Source organism: Eriocheir sinensis, chromosome 2 (assembly GCF_024679095.1).
Source record: "Eriocheir sinensis breed Jianghai 21 chromosome 2, ASM2467909v1, whole genome shotgun sequence".
Taxonomy (NCBI): Eukaryota; Metazoa; Arthropoda; class Malacostraca; order Decapoda; family Varunidae; genus Eriocheir; species Eriocheir sinensis.
The window spans coordinates 29111639-29131888 of record NC_066510.1 but is presented as its reverse complement, the minus strand read 5'-3'; the positions used below and the strand labels follow the sequence as shown (position 1 = coordinate 29131888).

General features: G+C 48.0%; 1 protein-coding gene and 1 long non-coding RNA gene across 5 annotated transcripts in view; one reads left to right on the top strand and one right to left on the bottom strand.

The window, feature by feature from the left end:
- Positions 1 to 20250, top strand: part of LOC127002255 (uncharacterized) — a 342113-nt gene that overhangs the window by 176141 nt on the left and 145722 nt on the right. The gene's annotated exons all lie outside the window — the stretch shown is intronic.
- The window catches only part of LOC127002237 (hemicentin-2-like), a 70031-nt gene continuing 50963 nt past the window's right edge, over positions 1183 to 20250 (bottom strand). For 2 of the 4 annotated variants that reach the window (XM_050868037.1, XM_050868047.1), the window contains exons 3-8: positions 19511 to 19568; positions 18026 to 18213; positions 16582 to 16792; positions 9246 to 9373; positions 5939 to 6107; positions 1183 to 2658 (exon numbers count right to left, since the gene is read on the bottom strand). In XM_050868037.1, the coding sequence (XP_050723994.1) occupies positions 2387 to 2658; positions 5939 to 6107; positions 9246 to 9373; positions 16582 to 16792; positions 18026 to 18213; positions 19511 to 19568 (1026 nt within the window). In that variant the 3' untranslated portion in view covers positions 1183 to 2386. The remainder of the gene's footprint in view (positions 2659 to 5938; positions 6108 to 9245; positions 9374 to 16581; positions 16793 to 18025; positions 18214 to 19510; positions 19569 to 20250) is intronic. The other 2 variants (XM_050868059.1, XM_050868054.1) reach the window with 2 other exon arrangements.

Genomic DNA, 20250 nt, shown 5'->3' with positions numbered 1-20250 from the left:
TTAGGTGAAGCCTCGAGGATAATTACTTTGCCTTAAATCTTCCTCCCGACCTTTCTTCACGAGCCTGGCAAAACGGCAGCAGCGGCCCCCCCCCCCTCCCCCCGACCCTCCAGCCCCGGGCACACCTTATTTTTTTTTTCTTGTTTTACTATTTTTCGTTTTCTTCTTCGTCCATTTCTTCTTCCTTTTGTTCTTCTTGTTCTTGTTTTTGTTTTTGTTCTTCTTGTTCTTTTTCTTTTTCTTCGTCTTCTTTTTCTAGTTCTTATATTGCTTCTACTACTACTACTACTACTACTACTACTACTACTACTACTACTACTACTACCACCACCACTACTACTACTACTACTACTACTACTACTACTACTACTACTACTACTACCATCGCCACCACCACCAAGTTTCCTATCATATTAAGGCAAGAGCCTGGTGTAAGTAGATGTCTGCTGTGGCGCACCCATCCACGGCATCACTAAACAGGTACCGGTATACCACGTATTCTTCAGAGGTAGGAAGAAAGCTGAGACGAGATGCTTAGTGTTCTTTAAGCCTGAATGACTTTCCTGTCTCTAAAATGGACGTCGCTTCTCTCCTATGTGGTCTGGCTGAAAAATGGAGAAGGATAAGTAGTGGGAAGACCGTGGGGATGGCATGTGATTAGCTTTATAGTTCATTTCACAGGCGATGTCTTCCCTTCCACTGCCTTCCGTCTTCTTAAGCGGCTAGCAGATCGGGGGGCGCCGCGGGCCTCCGACGGCGGGGCTCAGACGGGCGCCATAACTTGCCTGATGGATGTTTCCTCTCCTCGAGCCTACACCTTCCTCCCGTCTCCCCGTCCCTCCTTTGCCCGTGCTACGCTCATCTTCCTTACTCTCCTCCCGCCCGCCGTCATGTATCGCGGGAGAAGTGGGGGTTGTGATGGTGAGGATGAGGAAGTTAGAATTTGTTGTTGTTATTGTTATTGTTGTTTTCCTTACCGTTGTTGTCGCTGCTCCCATCGTGTGGTCGTTGCTGTGCTCGGTGCCGTAGTCGTCACTGTCGTTGTTATCTTCATTGTCGTCACTAACAGCATTGCCATCATCATCATCATCATCATCATCATCTTCATCTTCATCATGAGTTATTAATGTTCGTGATTTTTTTTAAACAGCTTTTTGAGGAGAGTAAAACAAGGGTTTCCACAACCACACTTTATTATTATTTATATTTTTATTATTATTATTATTAATATTAATATTATTATTATTATTATATTACGAACAACATTTAGGTTTACCTGTTCGGGTTTCCCCAGGAGAACATTAAACACCTGATAAATAGACACAGGGTGGCCGGCTGGGCGGGGCGTGGGCGCCTCGCGGCTGCTCCCCGTAGTCATGAGCATGATGGGTCGAGCCTCACACAGACACACCAATGTAACGTGATTCCGCGAAACAACAGCTGATCGTCACTAGCCGAGACTAAGCTCATTTAGCGGCAATTTATCAGACAGCGAGTAATGATTACCGCGACTTATTGGCCAAGTGTGTGCGACTCACGAAGACTTACTGCCGGAGGGTGGCCGCTGCTGCTGCTGCTGCTTCTGGCTGACAACAGCTTGCCGGCTGCTGGTTTTGGCTGACAACAGCTTGCCGTTGAGGCGCCGGGTGCCCCGCTGGTCCTCTTCAACACACTCTTGGATCAATATTAATTTCCTTGATGTGACGTCATTGCTATTTAGTGTCACATTACGAAGCCCGACACTGTCCAGAATTTGTGACTTATCGTGCCAAGTTCCTCTCATGGTCTGGTCGGATCAATGTAGGTGCTGACACGCGGCTTGCTGGGTTCACCGTTCGTAGTAAGCCGCTTAGGCGAAGCTCAATAGAGCTCAAACACACACATGACAAACTCCTTGACAGGAGTAATTTCCAAGTCTTCTCGGGTGCCGGCTCAGCTCCATTTGGCACTCGGGAGTGCAGGGAATTCACGCCCACCTGCTGCTGGGCAGCGGCAGTGGGCGGTGTGAGGATTCCCTCTTCCGGCGTCTTCACCCTGATGAGGTGACGTGGACGTGATTCTTCCATGGAGGAAGAACAAACTCTTAAGCTCCTTTGGCCTTGCGAGGGTCCCGTGGAAAGTCACAGTCAGCAACAAGTGATGCCCGGCGGCGGGGAGAGCAAGGAGGGCGATACATGATACACCTATAAACTGTAAACGTTGGCTGCGTGGACCACTGGGTCCTTGGGTGAACGCGATACACTAGACATCCCCATTAGCCACCTGGCTCATCTTACTGGAGTTGTTTCTGTGCTCCATTAAAATAGGGAAGGCACATCTAGTACACGTTCCTCCTTGCAACACTCCCCGCGGGCCGCACAGCGCTGGCCTGTGTAAGAGAAACTCACTAGTGACTGAGCAGCCTTGTACTTTCACTATCCCCGTCGTCCCTGTCTTCCGGCATGCGTTCATGGCGAGCCGTTTGGGAGGGTAGGCAGCAGGCGACGGCCGACACCCGCCCGTGCAGCACCTCCCCGCCATCACAGGAGGAGAGGATGAACAGCAGGGTGAGGGCAAGGGTGAGGAGGAAAGAGGCGGCGGGGAGGCGGCCCTGGCAGGTGTGGAGGGAAGGGGCTGCGGAGGTGCCATTCTTGTGGTGGATGGCCGCCGGGTGTTCGTCTGTGGGAGGAGGAACGGGGGATTAGTGTGGCGGCCCCGGCAGAGCCTCGGCATTCGTACAGCATTACTCCCACACGCCACCAGCCGCGCCCACGCCTCCACCCCATCCGAAGACTGAAACTCGATCGTTGCTTCTCGTGACAATCAATCATTCAATGAAGGACTTACGGCGGGGGGACGCGTTGCCTCACCGGCCCTACCTCACCGGCCCTATAACGTACCCCCCCCGGGTGTCCATCTGAGCAAGCCATCCATGCAAACGCCTCTCCCATACCAAGAATATCCAAGGAAAATCGATCGGCTTGCTCTATCCATGAGCGTGGGCGCCCCTTTGTCCGCCTTCACTCAGGATTGTCACCTACAGAAACAACCCGGCGAACACGATTTACTTCTCGTGACAACTCAATCGGAAACACACACACACACACACACACACACACACACACACACACACACACACACACACACCCTCCACACATACTCATGATATCTCGACGGGCATCAACGCCTCTCGTGGACTGATAAAGAGCGGCGGACATAAAAACCAACACGCACGCCAACACCTACTCACAAAGCTCCCTTCCGTGATGACAGTAATAAGTGTTGGTAAATGGAACACGCAGAGGAGGAGGAGGGGGGAGGGGGGAGGATGAGGGGAGGGGAGGGAGAGCTTAGTGAGTGTCTCCTGCCAAGCCTCCGCGGGGAGTGTCAGGTGTGGGAGCAGCTTAATGAGAGCCGCCAACAACACACTTACTCGCCTACCTGGAGGATTTGGTGCTGTTTCCGTGCTCTTACTGCCGTCTTATACACCTTGACTCTCCCTTTCATTCCCTCCCTCGCTGGCACTCCTATTCCTTCCTTCCTTGTCTCTTCTTCGTTCTCTCTACTTCTTTTCTCCTCCGCTACTGCCGTCTTATACACCTTTACTCTTTCCCTCCCTTCTGTTCCCTTCCTCTTACTCATGTTCCTTTCTTCCTTCCTTCCTTCCTTCCTCCTCCCTTCTCCGTTGTCTTCATTTCTTTCTCCTCTGCTACTACCGTCATATACACCTTTTCTCTTTCCCTCGCTTCCGTTCTCTTCCTCTCACTCCTGTTCCTTTCTTCCTTCCTTCCTTCCTCCCTTCTCCGTTGTCTCTATTTCTTTCTCCTTGCTACGGCTGTTCTTGGATTGTTTTGAACTAACTAACTCTGTCTTTATCTCTCTATCTGCCTCTCTTCCTGTTCTCTCGCGCGTTTCTTTATATTCTCATCTGTGAACCAACTAACTAACTAACTCTGTCTATCTGTCTACCTCTCTTCCTGTAATCATCCGCGTTTCCCTATTCTCTCTTTTGCTCTATATTATTCTCGTGCCTGCACAAGTTCATTCACCGCCTCTCCCACTCCCCTCGCATCTCCTCTTTACTCCTTAATCCCCTCACTTAATCTTCCACCGCGCTGCCTTCGTTCCCCCTCCGATCTTTCCTCTTTACCTTCCTCTTCCTCCTGCCTGCTTCCTTTCACGCAGGCACGACAGAAACTGACCTCATCATTCTTGCCACATGAGCGCTAAACTCGCTGCTGGAAAAGTCTTGCGAGTTCTGGCATAGATGAGTGAACACTGTCGGCACTCACTCGCTTCCCTAACTCAACCCTGTGTTTACTTGGTGTGTGTGTGTGGGGGGGGGGGGGGTTCTATGCTTAACCCTCAAATGAAAGAAATACTCGTTACTCTGCCCTGTGTATTTACCTAATGTGTCTACTTTTTTTTTTTTTTATACAGCTTAAGAAACAGCTCAAGGGTAACAAAAAAGGTGTAAAAAAAAAAGAAAAGAAAAAAAACGCTAATCGCTGTTCCCACAAAGACAAAAGTAATGAGCGGCCAAAAGAGGTCATTTTCGGGAGGAGAGGTGTCTTGATAACACTCGATGTAAAGAAAACTCCTTACTCAACTGCGTGTGTATCTTTAAGGTCTCTATTCCAAACCCTCGGAAACAAACACTAACCTACCAGACAATTACTTTAAGTAGCCGGTGAGATACGACCTGTTTTACATATTACGTGATATCACTAATGGCGACTTATTTTCATGTTACGAGACGGTGTTGGATGTCTGAATAGCAACGAGCACTTAGAGTAATTCGAGTAAAGGAAAACTATTCATGTAACAAGCACATATTAGAGCTCTGGAATTCATATAACGATAAAGAGTGCGACCAAGAGCGAAAGTTCAGTAAATCAAAACCAACCCCGGAACGTACGCTTAAAAACGATAGAGAAAAACATAGCAAAAAGTCAAGCAATTTTAGTCTCAAGGCGTATCGATGCTCCCCACCTCTCATGTATCACTGGAAAGAGGAAATTAAGTAGAAGTCTGGAGGAATATATATCTACCTGTGTTGTGCTGTGAATAATGAACAGGTGAGGCATGTTCTGGGGTCCCTGTTTGCTATTTCTCCCTCAATCGTTCTCTCCTATCTACTCTTTCCCTCCTTCATTCCATCTTCCCGTCTTCTTCCCCTCTTCTATCTCTCTTGCTCTAGTTTCCTTATCTTTTTTTCCCATCCTCCCATCTCCACACCCCTCTCCTTTCTCCCTTCCTCCCGTTTCTTGTTCTTCCCCTTCGTTCCATCCTCCTCTCCCCTCTTCCTTCTTCCCCTCCTCTCCCTCCCTCGCTCTCCTTCTACCCTTTCTCCTCCCCTCCGTCTATCGTCAGTGTAGCCCATTAAGTGTTCTCGGGGGCGATAATCCCACAAATCCCTCTTGCCCTGTCGGTGTTCTCAGTCGGTAAAGATGTGTATGTGTCTGTGTGTGTGTGTGCATTCTAGTGTCCCTTTATCAGGACCTCTGTGTCTCTGTGTTCCTTTATTCATCTGTCTTGCCGCCATGCACTGTCTCTGATCACGACGATGTATATGACTATGTGTGTATATGTGTCTGGTCTGCGTTCCTGTGCCTGTACCTCTGTCCAAGATCTTTAGAACCTTACCTAACCTAACCTAACCTAACCTAGTCTAACCTAACTTAACCTAACAACCTAACCTAACCTAACCTAGTCTAACCTAACTTAACCTAACCTAACCTAACCTAGTCTAACCTAACTTAATCTAACCTAACCTAACAACCTAACCTAACCAAACCTAGTCTAACCTAACAACCTAACCCAACCTAAGAACCTAACCTAACTTGCTAACCTAACCTAACTCAACCTATTCTAACCTATAGATCTTGGTCCTTTCCTTGCTTCCCTGTGCCTGTAGTCCTAGCCCAGTGTTCCTCCGCCTCGCCGCTAGGCTACTCACTGTGTATGATGTGCACGACGATGTGGTGGGGCTCCGAGTTGGCGGGGTGGCAGGTGTAGCGGCCGGCGTCCTTCGGGGTGGCGCGCTGGATGAGGAGCCTGGAGGAGGAGGTCGGCCCGTGCTCCGTGACCACCGTGATGCCGCCGCGGGGGGAGTCGTAGGAGAGGAGCTGCGGGGCGGGACGAAGAGCGGGTAGAGGGCAGGTGGTAGGGGTAGAGGCAGGAGGAAGGGCCAGGAGGGTGTGATGGTGGGCGATGTTTAGTGTGTGAATAAAAGACGAGGAGTCGAGAGTTACAAGTTCGGAGGAAAGGTGGAGAGGTCAGAGGGAGGGTCAGAACAAGGGGGAGGGCCAGTCAAAGAAAAAAAGAGAATGGGAGAGCGAGACGAAGAATGGGAGAGTATAAGAGGGTGAAGAAGCGGGTGAGGGTCATAGGGAGAGAGAAGTGTGTGTTCAAATAGGGAGGGAAGGTTAGACGTTGAATAAGAGAGAGTGGAACAGTAGGGAGTGAGTGGGAGGTGAAAGAGTTTGTAGAGAAGAAAAGAAAAGATGGGAAGGACGCCAAAGAATGGAGCAAAGATGGGAAAAAGAAAGATAATGATTAGCAAATAGGGAGGGAAGGTTAGACGTTGAATAAGAGAGTGGAACAGTAGGGAGTGAGTGGGAGGTGAAAGAGTTTGTAGAGAAGAAAATTAAGGAAGGGAAGGACGCCAAAGAATAGAACAACGATGGAAAAAAGAGAGATGATGATTAGCAAATAAGGAGGGAAGGTTAAACGTTGAATAAGAGAGAAGGTGGAACAGTAATGAGTGAGTGGGAGGTGGAAGAGTTTGTAGAGAAAGAAAAAGAGAAAGGGAAGGACGGCAAAGAACGGAACAAAGATGGGAGAAAAGAGATGATGATTAGCAAATAGGAGGGAAGGTTAAACGTTGAATAAAGAAAAGGATGATTAGCAAGTGAAGAATAAGATGATGATTAAGAAATGAAGAATAAAATAAAACGAGTAAGCAAGAAGCAAGGAGGAAAGGAGAGAATTTGAAGAAGAGTCAAGCGGAAAACGAAGAGAGGGAGTGACGAAGGTGTGAAGAGAAAAGACGAAGGAGAGACGAGGGAGGTAAAAGGTAAACAAAAGAGGAGGGAAAAAGAGCAGCGAGGAGGAGGAGGAAGCAAGGCAGAAGAGAGAGAGAGAGAGAGAGAGAGAGAGAGAGAGGGGGGAGGTTAAAGAATGTGCAAGGGAGGGAAGGAAAAGAGAAACGTAATGGTTAGATTATTCGATTCCTGGTGATGTATACTCTCTCTCTCTCTCTCTCTCTCTCTCTCTCTCTCTCTCTCGCTCGCTCTCTCTCTCTCTCTCTCTCTCGTTTACCTGTTCCATTATTCAGCATTCACAATCTATGCTCCCTCCGCCATTCCTGCCATTCACATCCCTCTTTCTTTTTTCCTCCCTCCACTCGCCCTCCTCCACCTATTTTATCTTCCACGCCTTCCTCTAATGGTCCCTTTATGTACCCTCCACCTGTCGTTATCTCTTTCCCTCTCTCCCTCTTTCTCTCCCTGTTTTCTCTCCGCTTTTACTTTTTTCTCCTCTCTCCCTCTTTCGTTCTCTCCCGCATCATCTTGCTCCCCCATCCTCGGCTTTTTTTGTTGTTATTTTCCCTCTTCTCTTTTTTACTCTTTCCTTTATCTCTCTCTCGTCATCACACTTCTTTGTCTACCACCCACATTCTCCCCCCTCCCCCTTCCCCCCCTGTTTCTGTTTTTTTGTGTGTGTGTGTGTGTTCTTTGCCCTCGCCTTCTTTCTCCTCTCTTTCGTCCTCCATCTCACTATCTTCGTCCTCTCTCTCTCTCTCTCTCTCTCTCTCTCTCTCTCTCTCTCTCTCTCTCTCTCTCTCTCTCTCTCTCTCTCTCTCTCTCTCTCTCTCTCTCTCTCTCTCTCTCTCTCTCTCTCTCTCTCTCTCTCTCTCTCTCTCTCTCTCTCTTTCACTTATTTTCACGTCTTTGCTTCCTCGCCCCGATCCTTTTTCTGATTAATTTTCCTTTCTCTTCTTTCTTCTCCTCCTTTGGTACCCTATCTTCCTATTTTCGTCCCCTTCCTTGTTCTCTCATCATCACTTTCTCTTGCCTCCTCATTCTTGCTTATTTTCCCGCCTCTGCTTCCTTGCCCTGATGATATTTTTTTTGTATTTTTTTTCCCTTCTATTTTCCTCCAGTCTCTCGTTCCTCTTGTCCCCATCTTTGTTCCCTTCCTTCCCTTCTCTTTCATTACTAGTTTCTCACCTGCCTCCTCATTTTCACTTGTTGTTTACTCTCTTCGCCTCCTACTCCTGCGTTCTTTCTCTCTGTCATCCTTCTTTGTCCCTCCCACGCTTCGTTATTTTCTCTCCTTCCTTTATCCTACACCCTGACAAACTCTTAACACTATTTTCGTTTCTATGTTACCTCCTGGCATTTTTATTTTCTCCTCTCTTTTTCTTTCAGCAACACTTTCTTTCTTGTTTTATCTCCTCTATTCTTCTCCCTACCTGTTGGCATCCTCTTATCTTCCCACTTCCTATGTTTTCTTTACGGCTTCTTACGTTTTCTTTTAGCTCCCTGTGTGCCCCTCGTTTTCTCTTTCCGCCACCTTCATTTCTCATTCCTAACACTTTCTCCTTATCTTCATTTCCCCTGATTCCGTTTCTTGATCCCTAACCTTTCCCACCCCCGCACCACCATTCCCTCCTCCCCTTCCTTCCACATCTTCCTCTCCTCCTTCTCTTCCTCCCTCCCTCCCACATCACTGCTTATTGCTTGCCTCCCTCCCTCACTTTCCATTATCTCTCCTAATCTTTCTATTTGTTCCTCACTGCCTCCCTCCTTTCTATTTATACCTTCCTCATTCTCATTCTATCTTCCTCCTTCCCCCCTCCTCTCTTCTTTCCCTCTCAACCTCCCTCTCAACTTTCCCCTTTCCTTTCCTCTCCACCTCCCTCTCTTTCCCCTCCATCTGAGTACCTTTCTTCTTTTCCTCGCCACCTTCTTCCCTCCTTTCTCTTTCCACCCTTTTCATTTCCTCCCTCTGTCTCTCTGCTTCCACCCATCCTCACCACCTCCATTTCCTTTCCCTCTTTTACCTTTTCCATTTCAGTCCACTATCTCTCTTTTTCTCTCCTCCCTCACCAACTCCCTCCCTCTGTCCTTTCCTACCCCTTCCTTCCCCTCCTACTACCTCTTCTTCACTCCTGTCTCTCTCAGCCTACCGCCTCCTCCGCCCCCTCTCTTTCTCTCTGACCCCCCCTCCTCCCCCCCCACCCCCACCCCCCTTCTTACCTCACTCTCGTGGTACCAGAAGATGAAGGGCGGCGGGTCGGGGCTGTGGTTGACGATGCAGGTCAGGTTGATGGTTGAGCCAGAATTGACGTGTAGGTCCGGGCCGCCCAGCACTCGGGTTTCTGGTTCTGGCAGAGAAGAGCACTCATTCGGGGTTCTAGGGACTTTGGGTGGGTGGGGGGAGGGGGTTCTAAGCTGGGGTAGGGGTGGGTGAGGGTTTAATGGAAGGATAAGGTTCTTTCGATTGGCTTGAGGGAAAGAGGTTCAAGGTTTGGATAGGTTCTTGAGAAAGGGGTTAGGGCTCGATTGGTAGGTTAAAAGGTTCTAGGTTTGGGTGAGGGGTTCTAAGCTGGGATAGGGGTAGGGGAGGGTTTAATGGGAGGATAAGGTTCTTTCGATTGGCTTGAGGGGAAGAGGTTCAAGGTTTGGATAAGTTCTTGAAAAAGGGGTTATGGTTCTAGGTGTGTGGATGGATCAGGGTTCTATAGGAAGGCGAGTTCGTTTAATGAATTATAGTTAGTGAGTTTATGAGGTTACGCAAGGTTCTGATGAGTTCGTTTACAGTTCTACGTATGCCAGCAGTTCTATTGGGAAGGAAGACTGAAGGTTTAGGTTCTCGGCTCAGTGAGGGCTCGGGGAAAAAGAGGAGGAGGAGGAGGGGGATAGGTTCTTTTCCCCCCGCGGGTTTAATGGCCTTTAAGTGGTTGTCTAATGAATCTTAATGCGGTTTGAGTTGATTTTATGCTTTTTATGGATGTCGTGAGCAAGAAGAGGAGGAGGAGGAAGAGGAGAAGGAATAGGAAGAGCAGGAGAAAGTAAGGAGGGCGTTACGCTGGTGTAATGGAGTTTTAGTGGATTTTTAATGTTATCGTGGCTGTTTAAGGATGCAATTCTTTGTAGGGTGGTTGTAAGGGGTACGTCAAGACATGTGGCGGTGCTTCTTCTACAGCGGTGTCGTGTGTGCGGGCGTCTGGCTCCCTCAAGATATATGACGAAGGTTATCCAAGAGCGGTGACGTGTGTGTTGTGTGTCTGATTCATATCTCGAGTGTAAAGGACGGCGTGATGGAGTCGGTTCAGGAAGCAGGAAGGAGAAGTGGGACGGGTTGGGGGAGGTAGTGAATTGAAAAGTAGGTGAGATACGTTCCATTTTATTATCCTCTTAAAAAAAAAATGTCTCGTTTATATAAGAGTCAAGTTATGGGAGTAACTGTCGGTTGAAGGGAGATTAGGCGTTACATGTTCTCTCCTCGTACAGTCTCTTATGTTTCTCCTCGCTTTATCTCGCTCTCAGAAGGTAATATATCCGTCTCACATCATAACATATTGTACCTGAAGGAGCGGCAGGGGGAAGGAGATCAGGTGTTACAGAACCTTCCTTTTAACATAACCTTTTCTACCTGTGATCTTGCGTAACTTTCAGGCAGGTAAGGGACTTGGAAGCGAGCGGTTGGAAAAAGTTATATTCTATTTTCGAGTGAGGGAGTGGGAGGGGTGGTTGAAGGGAGATTAGATGTTACAGAAACTACTTTTTATAACAGTCTTTTCCATCTGTAAAATTATATAACTTTGAGGTAGGTAGGGGATAGGAGCGAGCGGTTGAAAAATAGATGTTATATTCGTTTTTAGAGTGAGGAAATGGGAGGGACTGTAAGAAGAAGGGCGATTAGGTGTTACAGAGCCTTCCTTTTCTACCTTTTGTACCTGTGATCTTCCATACGTTTCTGGGAATTAGGGAACTTCAGAGCGAGAGGTTGGAAGATAGATGTTATAGTCTATTTCTTATATTAGAATGTGGTAATGGGAGGGACGGTTGGAGGGGGATTAAGGCCGCTATTCTCAGACGCTTCCAACTCTCATGTCACTAATTTCCAAAGGCCGAAAAGGAGATAAATCGGGTTCTCAAGAGGGCTTTTTCACATTCATGGTACAGAGGAAGGGCCACACTACCACCAGGGCTATTAAACTACCTCTGGAAATGCCCGAAACGCCTACGAAAGCCTTGTCAATCACTAAGAAAGGTGAGACTGGCACGGAAAAAAACAGGCAAGAAACAAAACCTTAGAGTAGAGTGGAGTGAGAAGCAGAAAAGGAAGGGGACGTGAGGAGAGAAAGAGGGAAAGGAAACAAAAGAAGAAAAGAGGAAAAGCCAAGAAGAATGGAAGAGAGGGAGGGAGAAAGTAATTAAGGAAGGGACTGAAGGAATAAGACGGGGAGGGATACGCTGAGAGTGAGGAAACGAGATGAAAAAAAAAGGAGAGAAAATCTGAGAGAGAGAGAGAGAGAGAGAGGAGAGGAAAGATAAGAATAAGGAGAGAGGGCGACGGAAAAGATGCCCAAAGAAGTTTAATATTTTATCCTAGAAATATAACGAGCATCAAGTTCCTCGCCGTTTCTTGTGTACTTGGGCACGAAAGGTTTGAGGATACGAGCCTAATGGTCGTATTTTAAAACATTTCGCCGCCCAAGAACACATATTTGACAAGGCTTTCGTAGGAGTTGTGGGCATTTACAAGGGTAGTTTTATGGCTCTGGTGGTAGTTTGACCCTTCCTCTGTACCGTGAACCTAAAGAAACATTCATCAGAACCCGACTGACCCCCTCTTTGACCTTTAGAAATAGCTGGTGTGAGAAGCCAAAGTGTCTAATAATACCAACCAAGTGTCACAGAGCCTCCCTTTTATCATAAACATTTGTACCTGTGGTCTTGCGGAAGCTTCAGGCAGGTGGGGGACGGGAGCGAGCGGTTGGAAAATATATGTTACATTCTTTTTAGTGAGGCAATGGAAGGGACTGTCAGTTGAAGAGAGATCAGATGTTAGAATCTTTTATCATAACCTTCTGTACCTGTGATCTTACGTAACTTTCAGGAGTGAGTGATTGTAAAACAGACTTTGTATTCTATTTTTTTTTATATTTATTTTCATCTCTTTTCTCTACGCCGGGTTTCCAAGAGCGTGTCAACCACAGAAGCGTCGGTGAAGAAGTCCATTACGTCCCCTCGCCTCCTCCTCCCCGGCTCCCCTTCTTACACGTGTTGCCCAAATTGTATCCCCGGAAAACGCCGCCGAGAAACTTGATGCTTGTTATATTTCCAGGACAAAATATTAAACTTCTTTGGGCGTCTTTTCCGTCGCCCTTTCTGCTTATCCCTAGCTCTCCCTCTCTGACACACATACATACACACTCCCTTTCTCACTCAGTTTTTTTTCTCCTTTTTTTTCATCTCGTTTCCTCACTCTCAGCGTATCCCTCCCCGTCTTATTCCTTCAGTCCCTTCTTTAATTCCTTTCTCCCTCCCTCTCATCCATTCTTCTTGGGTTTTCCTCTATTCTTCTTTTGTTTCCTTCCCCTCTTTCTCTCCTCACGTCCCCTTCCTTCTCTTCTCCTCACTCCACTCTAAGGTTTTATTTCCTGCCTGTTTTTTTCCGCGCCAGTCTCGCCTTTCTCTGTGATTATTCAACTCGTCTTTTTCTGCTCGTTTCCTCTCCCTCAGATTTCAGTGCTCCAGCTTCGTTCATGGTTTTGCTTTCGTCATCCTCTGCTCACGCTAACACACACACACACACACACACACACACACACACTCACTCACTCTCTCTCTCTCTCTCTCTCTCTCTCTCTCTCTCTCTCTCTCTCTCTCTCTCTCTCTCTCTCTCTCTCTCTCTCTCTCTCTCTCTCTCTCTCTCTCTCTCTCTGTTATCCCCTTCTCATGTTCTTTCTTCGGATAATCTCTTCTCTTTTCCTCTTCGCTTCATTTCGCTCTCAGAAGTTAACGTTTCCTTCTTAGACTCGCTCCTTGATTTTATTCTTTTATTAACTTGTACGTCTTCTCTTCCACTTGCTTTTTTTTTGTTTGTTTTTTCGTTTCATCTCATTTTACTCCTTCCTCCGTCTCCATATTATTTAATCCCTCTTCTTTTCCTCCTCTTGCCCCTCTTGTACCTTTCTTCATTCTTTTTATTTTGTCTCGGGGGAAAAGATAATATTTTCCTACCAACCGCTTCCTTTCTGTTCGAATTATCTTACTTTCCCAAACCCATCCTTCCTCCTCTTCGTATTCTTCTCTCATCTGTCTCCTCTCCTATTCTCTTTCTCGGTGTCTTCCCCTTGCTGACGTTTCTTCCCTCCCCTTCTTACATCCCCTTACTAAATCTCATCTTCTCGTTCCTCACGTATCCTATCCCTCCCCCAATCTCCTCTCCTCTCCTCTTTCTCGGTGTCTTCCCCTTCCTGACGTTTCTTCCCTCCCCTTCTTACATCCCCTTACTAAATATCTTCTCGTTCCTCACGTATCCAATTCCTCCATTTTTTACTTCCCTGTTTTCTAAATCTCGCCTTTCCTTTTTTCACATCCCTTTCCTCTTTTTTTTTTTTTTTTACTTCCTTAACGTAATCTGGCCTTCCCATTCCTCCCTGCTCCATTCCCTCACCTTTTATTTCCTCTGAATCTCGCCTTCCCTCCTTTACTCGGTTCCCTTTACCAAATCTCACCTTTCCCTTTTCTCACGTGTTCCTTTCTCTCCTCTCTCATGTTTTTCTTTTCTTTACCAAATCTCTCCTTCCCTTTCCTCGCGTGTCCCTTCTCTCCTCTTTTTACTTCCCTTTTCAGAATATCTTCCTTTTCTTCCCTTATTTCATTCCTCTACCGAATCTTACCTTCCCTTTCTTCACGCGTCCCTTTACTTCCCTTTTCCAAATCTCACCTTCCCATTCCTCTTTTTACTTCCCTTTCCAGAATATCTCCTTTCCCTTCCCTTATTTCATTCCTCTACCAAATCTCACCTTCGCTGTCTCTGTATGTCCCTTTACTTCCCTTTTCCAAATCTCACCTTCCCATTCCTCTTTTTACTTCCCTTTCCAGAATATTTCCTTTCCCTTCCCTTATTTCATTCCTCTACCACATCTCACCTTCCCTTTTTTCACGCGTCCCTTTTTTCCCTTTTTCCAAATCTCTCTTTCCCTTCCCTACTCGTTCTATTTTTCCGAGCCCTTCCCCGACAGGACAGTCATAACAAGAACACTAACGGCGGGTGCTCAGGCTGACGAGGTGTTTTGCTGCTTCCTCGTCTCTTCACCGCCGTAGAAAAGGAAGAAACTCCTCTCCACCTACCTCCCTCCCTCCTCTCTCTCCTTTCCTCTCCCGGCTCATTCCTCTTTTCCCCCTTCCATGTACCCCGCTGTGTAGAAAATGAGGTATGTCTGGGTATAGTGTCCCCTCGCTGTAGAAAATGGGAAGTTTGTACGGAAATTACCGTTTTTTTATGTTCTTTTTTCTATTTCTTTTTATTCGCGTCCCACTGATGGAAAAAAATGTATATGTGATGTTTTATGTTCAGAGATAGCTAGCTTCTCATTCAGCGTTTTCTCTTTGCTTTTTTTCCATTTAATTTTTGAGGGATGTTTGTATCTTTTATTTTCGCTATTGAATTTGTATTATGGTGTCTGTTGAAGCGGGGGAATGATAAAATAGGCTCAGAACGGTCACTCGCTGGCGTTGTAAGTTGATCTATTCATTGTATTTCTTTCCTCTGTGCGTTTTCTTTTCTCCGGGTGAGGCGGTTTGGATGGAGTGGAAGGTGGGTGAATCAGATTAGCATAAGGTAGTTTAATGTGTCCAAAGTGGTGTGGATTTTAATATAGTTAAGGTGGTGGCAGCGTTTTGACGAAAGGGTGGAGGGTTGTTTGACTTAATAGAGGCAAAAGGGTGGATGCAAGAGTATGGGAGAGTGGACTAAAGGGGAGTGGAAGTAAATAAATTGCAATAGAAGTAAAGGAAAAAAAATATGGAGATCAGTGAAGCAATCATAGGAGTGAGAGGAGGCGAGGATGGGCGTGGCTGACACGAGTGGAGGAGGAGGTGGTGGTGGTGGTGGTGGTGGGGAGTGGGGAGTGGAATGGAACATGAGTTGGGTGAAGGAGAGTGAAGGAGGAGAAGGAGAGTCGAGGCGATGGAGAGCTGGCGTTAACTGGGCGGACAAACAGACACGATGGACATATACTCTCATAGGGCCCGTCCCATCCTCCTCCTCCTCCTCCTCCTCGTCCTCTTCCTCCTCCTCCTCTTCACATCCTCCAGACACCTCCACCTCCACCACCAAGTGTTCTCGTGTTTACTCAGGACAACCCGTAAAAGGCCCCGCTGGACTTCCCTAAACACTATTGCTGGTGGTGGTGATGGTGATGACTGTGGTGGTGATACGTGATAATGAAGATGAGTTTAATATATCCGTCTCTTGATTGTTATTTGTGGATGTTAATAAAATTTCTCTAGTGCAGTAGTGTTTGAAAATACTTAATTTGGGCTAAACGCTGTAATTCGGGCTTTTTTTTCAGCGTTTTTATTTTTATTAGCGGGCTTTTTTTCATTATTGTTTCCTTTTTTTGCCCTTTAACTATTTCCTCTACTGTATATCTATCTATCTATCTAATTTTATATCTATCTATCTGTCTATCTATCTATGGCTTCGTTGTATAGCGCGTGAAGTCAATTGCTTATTTTGTTGGGGTGATTTTTGTCGTTATTGTCATTGTTGTCGTTGTTATTGGTGGTGGTGGCGGTGGTGGTGTGGTGGCATTTAGGTCACATGAATTATTCTCCGCACTTTTCTTCCACGTCGCCTTTCGTCCTTCTACCCTATTCATGGCATCATAGATTTTTTCCTCTGCCCTCCCTGGCGTCTGTCTTTCGTCTTCAATTTTCCTGGAGCCGCTCATTATCTCTTCAATTCTGTCAAGAGTCGTTTGTTACCAGCCTGACTCTCTCTCTCTCTCTCTCTCTCTCTCTCTCTCTCTCTCTCTCTCTCTCTCTCTCTCTCTCTCTCTCTCTCTCTCTCTCTCTCTCTCTCTCTCTCTCTCTCTCTCTCTCTCTCTCTCTCTCTCTCTCTCTCTCTCTCTCTCTCTCTCTCTCTCTCTCTCTCTCTCTCTCTCTCTCTCTCGAACCAAATGTAATAATCTCTCCTAGGTAAACACTGCTGGCACCACTGGCCCCTCGGTGCTACCCTCGCCCTCCCAATGGCACCTTTACTCTCGTGTAGCGCCGAGCCTCCCCTGCTGACACCTATCCTAGTGTTGGCCTTCTCCTCATGCCTTTTGTCTCACCGTCTCGTCCCGTCGGCCTCCTCTTGCTTTCCCCTGTTACGCCTCACGAATGACGTCTACTGTACTTCCTATCGCAGTACAATGCCCTTGTCCTCCTCCTCTGGTACTTCGACTCTCCCCTTCGCCGCTAACTGCGTACATACTTCCTCGTGAGCCTAGATATCACCTTGCCTAAGTGCCTACCTCCCAGCTTCCCCTCCCTTCCCTATCTCTCCCCCAAAAGAACTTTCACCCACCGACAACAGTGAGCCAGACGGCCGTGGAGAGGGGCGGCGTGGTGGAGATCTGGCACTCATAGGCCCCGGCGTCGCGGTGCTGGGCGTAGTGTATCTTGAGCAGCCAGTCCTCCGAGCCGGGCTGGTGGATGGACTTGAAGCGGTCGTCCGAGGTGTAGGTGAAGCGCCCCACCGTCAGCAGGTGCAGGTCCCTCGTTCTCATCCACGACACCTTCAGGGGAAGAGAGAGAAGCGGCACGTGCAGATTAAAAGAAGGGAATTGGGGAAGAGAGGAGGAGGGGGTAGGGGGTGGTTGAGATTGGATGCATACACTGAATGTGAGCCGCGAGTCTCGTCAGCTGCATTAGGAAGAGGTAACGCGGCTCTCAAAGGGAATATCAGGCGCATCGTCGAAATTGAAAGTGGTAAATGAAAGGGTGTATTTTTGCAGCTGGCGGGAGTCAAGCAATTTTTTTCTGTTTCCGTGTTGGCAAAGGGATGTTTTCCTTTCATATCGCTATACATGCTTCAAGCCGCCTTCCTCCTCTGATCTCCTGAGGCTGCAGCGGCTCGTCCCTCCCTTCCCCACCCATGCACCCACCCGCCCCGTCTGCCGCAAAGCCTCCAAGATTTCACTTCGATGCTTTTTCCCACAACTCGTTATTATTTCAAGGCTTTTCTGATCCCTTAGGATTCTACGATCCCTCGCCACTTACCTGCCCACCGTCCTACCTCCCTCGACCTTCCATGATTCCCAGACACATCCGATCATCGTTTAACCTTTCCTCCTCTTCTTTCTTGCCGGTTTCTTCCTGTTTCTGCACTTGACCTATTGTGACTGTGTGCCTTTGTCTTTTCTTAACACAATCCCTCCCACCCACACACGCACACACACACTAGATTTTTCCTCTCAAGCTTCCCCAGACAATCCTAATTTTTCCTACTCCGTCCCCAAACTCGTCCGCGATCACCGTCCTACCTCCCTCGACCTTCCATGATTCCCAGACACATCCGATCATCGTTTAACCTTTCCTCCTCTTCTTTCTTGCCGGTTTCTTCCTGTTTCTGCACTTGACCTATTGTGACTGTGTGCCTTTGTCTTTTCTTAACACAATCCCTCTCACCCACACACGCACACACGCACACAAGCTTTTTCCTCTTAACCTTTCCCAGACAATCCTAATTTTTCCTACTCCGTCCCCAAACTCGTCCGCGATCACCGTCCTACCTCCCTCGACCTTCCATGATTCCCAGACACATCCGACCATCGTTTAACCTTTCCTCCTCTTCTTTCTGGCCGGTTTCTTCCTGTTTCTGCACTTGACCCATTGTGACTGTGTGCCTTTGTCTTTTCTTAACACAGTCCCTCTCACCCACACACACACGCACACAAGCTTTTTCCTCTTAACCTTTCCCAGACAATCCTAATTTTTCCTACTCCGTCCCCAAACGCTCCCGCACTCACCGTCTTGCCGCCCAGGTACTTGATGCGGCAGTTGAGCACCGCCGTCTTGTCCAGCTGCACGGTGATGTTCTTGGTGTGAGCCATGTCAAAGCTCGGCCCACTCAAGGGGATGTACTTCCATGCCACCTCCTTCTGCGTCTCCTCCAGCGCCCTGATAATCTCCGCTTCCGTCCCGCCGTCTACCACTGCTGCCGCCACGCCCACGGGAGGAAATGTGTCGTTAGTGTTCTCAGAGGGACGTGGAGGGAAGAGAAAGAGATGGAGAAAGAGGATCAGGAGTGGTACGTCGGAGATGAGTGAGGGAAATGACCCGTGACAAGAGGGAGGAGATTAAGATCATGTGTCAGGGAGGAAGGGAGATACGGTGGATGTGCGAGGAGAAAGAGAAAAGGTGCGGAAGATAATAATGCCAACTGATATCGCAGAAGTTTTAATGTAATAGGCAGAGCGAGATATGAAGGGCCATACGTCATGAGGCTCTTAGGAAAACAGAATGCAGTGAGCCCGCCTCTTATTACGGGACTCTAGTATATTAAATTTTGAGTGGGGCTGAGAGGGAGGGAGGAAGGGACCGACCGAAAGGAAAGGAGGAAAGAAGGGACGTCGACCAAAAAGGAGAGAGAAAGGGACAAGTATCGAGCGGGAAGGAGAAAGGGACAGTGCCGAGAGGGAGAGAGGATGAGAGGGAGGGAGGGAGGAAATGGCAGTGAGCAAAAGGGAGGGAGAAAAGAACAGCAGAGGGCAAGAGGAAGGGAGTAAAGGACAGTGGAGACAGCGGCCGAGAGGGAGGGAAGATGAAACAGCTGCTTAGAGGAAGGGAGAAAAGGACACACACACACACACACACACACACACACACACACACACACACACACACACACACACACACACACACACACACACACACACACACACACACACACACACACACACACACACACACACACACACACACACACACACACACACAGAAGAGTCTCAATGAAGAAAGTTGAAAACACTGCTCTGGGATCCTGGAACTCTGCATAACGCTCCGGGGGGAAAATAATTGTACCCGAGTCTCCTGATGCGGGTAAGTCAAGTCTGTTTAGTTCCCGCTGCAAGTTGCCTACGCCAGCAGAAAGTTAAGGGGGATCGTTTGCGTGGAAGTTTGTCTGTTTGTCGTGCGGGGAGGGGCGGCAGCGGGTATTGGTGGGGGAAAGAAGGAGAAATGGAAGGTTTTGCATGTGTGGGAGAAAAGTGTAGTAGAGGATGTATTGGTGTGGGTTGTTGTAGGGGGGGGTATGTGTGGGTGTAGACTGTAGGAGGAGGATAAAAATTGGTCTGGTCATTTCTCTCTGCTTCCTGACCTAACTGGAAAGGTCATCTTGTGTCTCCCCTGCGCCATGGGTGTTAGGGGTGTTGGCACATGACCCCAGCGCGGCGCCCTCCCTCCCCATTCCCTACTCTACTCCGATGCGCTCTCCCTCGCCCTCGCTAGCTCACCTGGGCCTTGGATGAGGAGACAAAGCACCGCGACGACCTCCAGGTGCTCCCACGCCATCTGCGGGGGAAGAAAGTAAGAGTGTTGGGAGCAGCAGCGGCAGGAGGGAAGCTTTACACCTTTAAGAGAGCCACATGCCCTCACACACACACACACACACACACACACACACACACACACACACACACACACACACACACACACACACACACACACACGTCACTCCGTCACCCCCAGAGTTACTGCTCCCAAACTTGATGACCTGAAGTTCGGTGAATGTCTCCTCCGTCTGTCCCAGGCGGAGGAGGAGGAGGAGGAAGAGGAAGAGGAGGGAGGGAAGGATGTGGCGAATAAAGGGAAGGGATTGGGGTAACAGAAGAAAGAGGGAGATAGATGGGACAAGATGGCGTCTGTAAGGAAGACACACCATTCAGCGGGTAATAAACTAAATTTACCTTCCATTTACCCTTCTCATTCCTCCCCTCTTTCTTTCTCTCTCTCTCTCCCTTTCACTTTCCTACTTACTTCATTTCCCTCTCATCTCCCTTTAGCCTCTCCCTCTCTTCCACTTCATCTCCCGTCTTTCCCTTCCACCAATATCTCTTTATCACGTCTCATTTAGCCAGTTTCCATGCGTTTCTCACTCCTGCTGATTATGATTTCTCTCCTCCTCTTAATTTTCCTCTCTTCCTCTTCTCTCTCTTTCTCTCTCTCCTCTCATTTCGATTATTATCACGTCCTT